Source organism: Oncorhynchus mykiss, chromosome 6, assembly GCF_013265735.2.
Source record: "Oncorhynchus mykiss isolate Arlee chromosome 6, USDA_OmykA_1.1, whole genome shotgun sequence".
Classification (NCBI taxonomy): Eukaryota; Metazoa; Chordata; class Actinopteri; order Salmoniformes; family Salmonidae; genus Oncorhynchus; species Oncorhynchus mykiss.
Window position 1 is genome coordinate 38,522,718 of NC_048570.1, and position 9,450 is coordinate 38,532,167.

The window sequence follows — 9,450 nt, forward strand, 5'->3', positions numbered from 1 at the left end:
ACTATTCAATAGTTAGGCTATCCATATTACTAGAGCTTGGTAGCCTAGCAGTTAGGAGCGTAGGGCCACTGGTTAAAATCCCAGAGCTGACTAGGTGAAAAATCTGTCGATGTGCCCTTGAGCAAGGCATTTAACCCATAATGGCTCATCTCTGACCAAGTGGGATGTGCAAAAAAAGCACTTGTACATGTATGAAATAGGACAAATGTAAGCACCCAACTTCTTATCTTATTGTTCTTTATATTTCTATGTCAGATTCACAGCCGCAATTTATGAAACATGCCAAAACTTTGGAGATAACAATAGATGGCAAAGTCAAAGATACTGGTTTCCCCTATCCATCTGTGGTGAAGGTTTCCCTAAATGCTTATGACATATTCAGCTCCAGAATCAGCCATATTCTCGCTAGCTGGCTAATCTTTTGAATACAGTGTAGCAACAAAAGATAACATTAGCTAGCTAGGTTAGCCAGCTGTCAGTGCTCTGCTTGTTATTCTTTCTCCATTCCACATGGAAATCAACACAAAGTTCAGTAATAGATTTTGCATCTGAAAATGTTTTAAATAGGACAAATCTGAGGGCGCACGTGCCCCCTGTGGGCATGACTACTCTGCCTCTTAGCAACTTCGGGTCCTGTGTGGCTCAGTTGGTAGAGCAAGGTGCTTTCAATGCCAGAGTTTTGGGTTCAATTCCCACTGGAGACAAGTACAAAGAATGTATCCAGTCGCTCTGGATAAGGGTGTCTGCTAAATGACTTAAATCCAAAGTCATCATCTCCAACATTGTGCAGTTCCATTATAGAGCTTTGGTGTGGATTAAGGCCTATATATTCATATCAGTTGTGTTCCTCCTCTGTATTGTTTCCTTCTTCCTTGTTTCTGTGTGGCAAGGGAAAGTCTACAAAACTAAGAGCAAACCAGCCAAATGTTGAATACATTGTAATGATACCGATAAATGAATCCTGCACACAATGTGCTTATTTTTATTAAATGTTTTATCAAGAATAATCATTGTTTTGATGTATATGAAATCGTTTGGTGAAATATGCATAAAAGTAGAGAAATTGCACATAATTCTGTAACTTTGGATAGTTGTACTTCCAATTTTGATCATCATAATTTAGTGAATACAAAATAACATTTATTGATCTACTGGTATTTTTAAAAGACAGTCTAACTTTTGTTTTTGTGTGCTTGGACTCAAGGGAAACTATGGTTGCATGAATCTTTTTGCAGGCATTCGGGTTCCTTTTATGAATGTTTTTGCAATTTTTACAGTATAATATTGTTTTGATGATGTAACTATGTTTTGAGAAGGTAACTTCATTTGAAAAAGCATTTACTGTGGACACTGTTTTGAAAATTGACAACATTGTTCAAAAAAATGCTTTTATATGATTGAGAAAAGTGGTTTTATGAAACATCAAGGCTATTGATATATTGGTTTGTAAATACTGCTCTCTAGTGGTGAAGCTATGTTAGCTCCCAAAACAACCTCCATTTCCATTCAAGTCTTGAGGGATATCCTACAAAGCAAGCTAGATCTACTCAGGGTTTTCTAAAGCTAACCAGCTTCAATAAGATTCTTATTCCAGCTCAGGCTTCATTCATACTAAGACAGTGGATATTAGGGTTAGGGATAGGGATATTGCTTGCCCCCCCCCCCCCCCCCCCCAAGTTCGAAAATTGGTTCTACATCAGCAGTTTTTCTCACTGACAGTCACTCAATTAGTCATGTCAGCTAACAATGTTTCAATTGGTCGATTAGTCTAGCCATTTATCTAAACTTGTAGGAATCATGAGCCTCCAGGGGGCTTTTGGATGTTCACATAGAACAGTTTTACCTCCGATTTGCTTTGTTTAAATACTCCAGGCCACAAGATGACAGTAGCTTGTTTGGCTTGTGCATGTTGTAGCTAATGTAAGCTAACTAGCAAGCTGTGCTAATGTTGTTGCTAGCGAACTAGAATTTGTCGTAAGCCTGTGTTGATACTAACCAGATGGCCACAACTAGATAACTAGCAACATTATAATTAAACCACAAAGCCTATTCCCACCCAGGAGACTGAAAAGATTTGTCATGGGTCCTCAAATCCTCAAAACGTTATACAGCTGCAACATCGAGAGCATCCTGAATGGTTGCATCACTGCCTGGTGTGGCAACTGCTCGACCTCCGACCGCAAGGCACTACAGAGGGTAATGAGTATGGCCCAGTACATCACTGGGGCCAAGCTTCCTGCCATCCAGGACCTCTATACCAGGCAGTGTCAGAAGAAGGCCTTAAAAATTGCTCTGCTTCCGCACGGCAAGGGGTACTGGAGCGTAGTCACTTTAACTCTACCTACATGTACATATTACCTCAATTACCTCGACTAACCTGTGCCCCCGCACATTGACTCTGTATCGGTACCCCCTGTATATAGCCTCCCTACTGTTATTTTACTGCTGCTCTTTAACTATTTTTTTATTTATGTTTTTACTTCACTTGTTTTCTTAAAATTCCATTGTTGGTTAAGGGCTTGTATGTAAGTAAACATTTCACTGTAAACTCTACACCTGTTGAATTCGATGTTTCAGAATTGTCTCAATGAAGAGTTCGGCGTTCGACTAGCCATATCCACCGTTATGGTATGGATGAAGCCTGAGCTGAAACGTGAAGCCAACTGAAGATGGTTAGCTTTAGAAAACCCTGAGTAGCTCTAGCTTGCTTTGTGGGATACCAAGCCGGTCTTCCAGGATGGTTAACAAAAACATTAAGTGCCTGCAGCACTACTGGAGCAGGGTTGCCTAGCCCTGCTATATAGTATTGACCTCCAACCAGATATTTCAAATCTTTTGAATATTAGCTATATGACAAAAATCAATGACATCATGAGTTGGGGGTTAGGGTAGATCAAATGTACACAAATAATCGATTTGTTATGTTAAGCTGTATCATTTTTTAGCCACGCCCTTGTGGAGATATGAAAGGGTTTGATTGGTTTAAGCAATGTATGGGGAAACTTTCACTTATCAGAGGGTATTTAGTAATACTGCACGTGCTGGTAGCCTATATATCTCCATAAATCAAAACACTAAATGCTCGTAATAACTTTGCCATTCATATTTTTGAAGATTTTATGACATTTTAATAAAACGTTTTCGAAATAAAAACTATGATGCTGAATGTATTTGATAAACAATATTTGTATTCAAGCATGATCGTTGAATATGAAAACTGTGTACTGTAGGCCCATACCAGAACAACATCTAAGGGGCTAAAAAAGGAAGTATATATTTGTTAAGTATATAGGCTTATGCAATAAAGAACAATAACTTATGTTTATAATATAAATGTTTTGTAATCATTTGTTCATATAGATCATCATATGAAACTTACGGGATCATTTACATTTATATATATATGTGCTCATTATATATAATGTGCTCATTATATTTATATATATATATATATATATATATATATACTTGCAAAGTAGTAGTTATAAGCGCTATGATAGTAAACGATTACCGTAATAGTAGGTTCGCCTAATAATGTATTTTATATACTTTTAGGCTGCAAATGTTAAAAACGCACACAGTAGGGAGGTAGGAAATTCATTTAGAACTTTTTTCGTTTTAAATCAACTGAAACTTTTCAAACATAAAATGCACAGACATGAGCCTCCATTCAAGAACCTCCTCAATCATTAAAACAGTATACTTTTATTTCGTTTAACATTATTTTGTTGCGTTGATATCACCCATTCAAGAGCAGTTCTCAAATGAACAAACATGTTATAGCAAAGAGCTTTGTAGGCATGGGTTGTAATAAATGATAGGCATACAAGATTTTCCCAAAAAATATTGTGACAATTTATGTTGATCTACAACGCATGCACATAATTACAGCAAAGTTACATTTTTAGTTACATTTTTTTTTTTTTACCTTTATTTACCTAGGCAAGTCAGTTAATAAGAACAAATTCGTATTTACAATGACAACTACCAAAAGGCAAAAGGCCTCCTGCCGAGACGGGCGCTGGGATTAAAGAAAAAATAAAGTTTTTTTTAAAAAGAGGACAAAACAAACACCACGACATGAAATGGTTATGTTGTCTTACTGAAACTGCAAATGATATTGATTAACTGACCGAAGCAACGCCATTGACTTTTCAATGTTTAACAAACAAGTCAGCAAAAACATTCCTCCATTAAAAAAACAGAATGGTTATTTAAAACGAATTTTCAAAACGTCCATATTAACTATTTTTTCAAGATCACGAAATAAATCATATTTGAACTACACACGTGCTTTGGTTGTAAAATACAGTGGTTTATAGCGGTTCGTTGCATGGCTAAGTGATATATAAAAACATTAGGGATTTATTGCAAATAAACTTCAGTGCCATTAGTGAACAAATTACAGTATCATCAACACACAAGCGCAACCATAATTCACAGACGCAAACAATGTTATCTATTATGCATACATTCCGAATTAGAAATGTTAAAATGCCGTTTGGTATGATAGCAAACACCTTAATCTTCATTCATCAGGCTATGAAAAAAAACAATCTAAATTGTAATCAGTTTGTTAGATTTATGACCTAGGAATATGAGTCTCTGTCTTGATAGGAGTCAATACCGCTGACCAACTGTTGTATACATTGAAGCTGGTCCATGCAATCCTTGCTGGATACACGTTTTGCCGCTGACGCACCAGAACTCTGTAGCGAGGAATCGCTGTTTACCTCTGACATAGGCCTACAGTGCAATGGAGCAGCAATCGGACTATTTGCAATAGTGTGACAATTCAGGTCTCTATCCGTCATAAGGCGAATAGATGTCGGGGGCGTCGAACAGTTGTCTGGTAGGCCTACGCTATTGGAAATGAAGTATGGTCTGAACCGGGTAGGAGGGCGCACTGGGCGGCGATGCACTGGGGTTACTGAGCGGCGATGCACTGGGGTTGATGCTGTGGTGGAGAGAGCAGCCGTTGGGGCCAAATGGGAGTAGGGATAGGGGAAAATAGCACCAAAAGGAGAAACCGTGAGGCCCTATATGGGAAACAAAGAAAGAGCGGTTAGGGCTGCAAAGTTTGCTGTTATTTTCATTACTTATTTTCATTACTTAAATTAGCCTAATTAATTTACGACGTCATAAGCGTAAAAGCCGTCTGTTGAGTAGTGTTGCTGAATTAATAGATGGTAGGCATACCTGCGATGTCATAGCATGCTGCTGAAAGTTCAAGGGTAATCCTGACGTTCCTGACACTCTTTGTACAGAAGATACTGGGATACCAGCCGTGCCCATGGTGCACACTCCGCCAGATGACACAGCCATCAGCATGTGCCCCATTGCTGTTGCTGCTACACTGGATAACGTTTCTCCCTGCATGTTGACTTGGGCATTGTGTAGGAGACGGTGAGCGACACCCAAGGGGTTGAGAATATATCTTGTCCAATCCGGTGGATAAGAATAGCAGTGTGAAAAACTGCTGCGTCCTAGGCCTGTGATGTGAGCACTTTGGTCCGTTTCCACGGTTAAAGGCTGGAAGTGTTCTGTTGCCCTCGGATCCTCTGCTCCAAAGCGACGTGTCATACCACCAGTTATGGAGTTTACATGGTCCTCTTTTGGATCCTCTGAGTCTGTTTCGGTCCTAAGTGAGTCCGTTGAAGCCCTGTCCGCTTTGTCGTGGAATGTGGTGACATTTGGCTCAGGTTTCAGTTCCTCTGTGGTGTTTGTGGTTTTTCGCAAGTCTTGTCCAACATGATTCCAATGTTTGCTTTCTTGACCGCTTTCGTTGTCACTTTGGCAGGCCTCTAACATGATTGGTTAAATACAATGTTGTTTGTAAACTGAAAACAAGTTGAGGCTAAACATTTTACCATTACAATATATTATGGTACGAAAGGTACAAATGTATTCAATTCGTTATCATACATACTCACCGATTGATGTTGCATTTCCTGCGCTTTTCAGTGGAGCCTCATCCAAAGAGTCACCAGAGGTTTCACTGAACTTTTGTATATTTATCCCCAATTGTTTCCTGATAAAAAAAGGAACATTTTAGTAGGCCTATTGACAATTAAGAATTTCTAGGAGTATTTAGATTTACATTTCTCGTTTTTTGTCTCACTTTTTTTCTCTTCTACCATTGCCAGTGTCACGGAATCCTTTGGCGAAAGGATTGTTATCAATTTTCAGTTGTGTGATCTGAAAATAGAAATTACTGTTAAGGACTGTAATGTTTCTAAACATTAGACCAGTAATTACATTTTAACACTATTAATCATAGTCTCATAGGCTATAGGCTAGTGATAAACCAGGAGTTGGCCTATAAAATCCTTCAAACGATTCCAACAAAATCTTTGTCCACAATAACTTTGTAAAGGGTTTATAAGCAGTTAATAAACGTTGTGTAAATATATTGCATATTACAACAAAATATTTGAAAACACAAACATCAACATTTCATTACTTGCCGAATATTGAGCCTTGGGCATACTATGCTATAGTGTAGAGCTCGGCCTATGTGTCAGTAATGAATTTAGACCTGGATTGAAGTCTATATAACTGCAATAATTGTTCATCACCATCTATAAACTCTTTACAAACTCTTGATGCATAATATATACATGTGTGTGTGTGTGTGTATATATATATATATATATATATATATATATATATATATATATATATATATATATATATACCAGTTATGTTTTCCAGTGTTATGAATACGAAAAATACATTGATATTCTGAAATTTGCTTTATGAAATCATGAAGGGCCTACCTTGTCGTTTTGATATGCAGTTACAGCAATGAATTCTGTCTCAGAAAAGACATAGGTCCTGAACGTGCTATAAGGTAGTTTGAGGATATCATTGGCCCTCACAACGTGAAACCTGGGCTGGTATTTGTGCATTGAGTTAAGAATCGTCTGTAATTGGAGACAACATACATTTTAAATAATAAACTAGGCCTAGTCATCAACTCGAACTTTAGTTTAAGAAAAACTAGTCTTTCAGTTATATTTCAATATAACAATACATTAGATGAGTTAAACTGCACTGTAAATAGACTACATTATTAACACAACACGCTAGTATTTTTGGAACTTACAAACCCATGCTTGTCCGAGATGTTGTTTGTCAATTTTAATTTGTGAAAATTGACCACTTTTGACATCCATTGCTCGCCAGAAGCGGGACTGTCTGGGTGTATGTACATCCTCTTTGGCATTTCAGGATCTGCCTTTCCTGACACCATCCAACGAGAGTTGTGAAACTTGTACCTGAAGTCGTCGGCCGCAACAATGTCCACGAGCAAAATATATTTTGCCCTTTGGTTCAAGCCAGTACATCTTGCTTTGAACGGTGGAAACATGCGCCTGGAGAAAAGGTTAAACACATCGATTCTAAATCACAGACGTATAGAATATAGGCTGAAAAAAACGAATAACTTTATAGGCTATGGTTATTGATGATATTTTAGAACATTTACCTTCCTGATTTTGTTATGACCATTTCAGTGCCGAATTTGTGGAATTGTGTCCAAAGGTGCCTTGCCTCCAAGTGAACTTTTGGATCATCCTCCGTGGCTTCCGTCTCCAGCGTTTTAGGAGGACTGAGCTTGGCAGACTGGGTTGCATTATGCTGTTCCAGCGAGGCTTTGCGGAGGATCGTTTCAGCATTGACCGGATCCAGCATGCGATGCCTTTGCGCAACAGGCATGTGAAGAGACCCGTGGGAAGTTAACGCAATAGCAGGAAAAAACGGAGATTGTCGGGCCAGCATTGCGTCGAGGGTGAAATCCGAAGCAGTGTTTGGTAAAAACGGTTGGAATGCCATATCTCCTGGTACAAGTGGATCTCTCATTCAAAAGTGAATCCTCTTCATGTCAAGGTAGGACAACCGATGTCTTCAATAATTTCGTAAATGAACACGTTTTGATATTTGGAATAAGCTATATTCAGTCAAACTGTCACATTTTCTCAAGTGTATTTCAAGCTGGTATTTCGTTGCCATTTCATCGTAATTACAATGTAGCTTACCCTTTTCAGAAGACAAAAGTAGGCCTACCCATATGCCACCTATTTCAAATTTCGATTAGGCTAGTTTGTGTTAAATCCGAACAAATGTTACCGGTTGCATTCGATAAGTGCATCTCCATCTCATTCCAAGGAATTGTCTTCTATTCTTAGCATTATATTAGGCTACTAGGAGAAAAACAAACCCAGAATAGAGGCAATAGCCTATCCCATCAAAGATGTAGCGTGCACTTAGCTCATGTTCTTCCTTCCCGAACTGTGCGAATACGTTACGAAGTCCGAGCCGGAGTTGATTGGTTCTTTGACACTTTGGACCTTGTATATTCCATTATGGGTGTGGTTTCACGGATCAGGTGGGTAGAGAGGTTCAGTAAACAGTATTGTAACATGGGGTGTTGGGTTCATATGCAGTTCGGTCCCTGCCACTTCACTGGTGATCAAAATAAAACTTTGCAAGAAACGTCGAGCCACATAGTCAGAGTGTTCGTGAGCAATGAAGGATTAGTGCGCACCATTGCAACTAGGAGCTGTCCACGTGCGTCTGATCCTGAATTCCACATCTCATCAATAATTTGGCTGGGTAGACTTAATATTGTCCTATTTATATTGCCTTGCTGACATTTAAAAAGAACATAGGCTACACCCAAGAAAGTCAGTGATTGAAGAGATTCAGTGTGGTATGCAAACATACTGTAGTAGACAGTAGCCCATGTTTCACTTCACAATGAATGAGCACAAAATAGTGGACTCACCCATTTATCATAAATAAGTGTGGTTATCCAAACTACCAGCTAAAAGGCTGGAGAATATCTAGTTATTAAACGTGTAAGGTCTTTAGGCTAATCCATTAACTATAAGCACAACTTACTTTTTGAATTATTAGAATCATAAAGATATTTCAAGTTTATATTTGACAACTATTATCCACTATAGGCTCATTTTAAATAATTAGAATTGACAATTAAAGTAAATGCCTCTGGCTATAATTCAAATACAGTCTTGTCATCAAGTAGGCTATGTTTATTCATCTCTCAAATCATACATTCAGACAGTGATCATTTCAACAAATATGTCTGACCCCCAGACAACAATTTCAAAGTCAATCACTCTGTCTACCTCCTCTCCTGTCACTCTATCTGAAGTGTTTCAATAGTCCATCTTCAGTCCATATTACATACTCAAATGTTTTATTTTATAGGCCAATACCACCTTCAACTGCTGCATCATCAAGGAAATACCATTGGCCATCCTAAACACTGGTATGCCTATTAAAACACATTCACTTGCTTCAGTCTTCCCACACCATTCCTGTGCCCCATGGCTTCCTGGACCCACTCTGTGACAGCCTTGTGACATGAGAACGGGGCTGCATGGGTACAGTCTACAGTTTGCTCTGCACAGCTACTATATATAT

General features: G+C 38.5%; 1 protein-coding gene across 1 annotated transcript; it reads right to left on the reverse strand.

Moving 5' to 3' along the window:
• Positions 1 to 3,708: 3,708 nt before the first annotated feature.
• Positions 3,709 to 8,495, reverse strand: tbx3b (T-box transcription factor 3b). The gene is made up of 7 exons (XM_021606395.2): positions 7,490 to 8,495; positions 7,109 to 7,376; positions 6,780 to 6,926; positions 6,122 to 6,198; positions 5,934 to 6,031; positions 5,200 to 5,804; positions 3,709 to 5,039 (listed from the first exon to the last, which is right to left on the reverse strand). Exons 1-7 carry the CDS (start codon positions 7,861 to 7,863, stop codon positions 4,590 to 4,592), a joined length of 2,019 nt encoding a protein of 672 aa, XP_021462070.2. The 5' UTR covers positions 7,864 to 8,495; the 3' UTR covers positions 3,709 to 4,589.
• Positions 8,496 to 9,450: the final 955 nt, after the last annotated feature.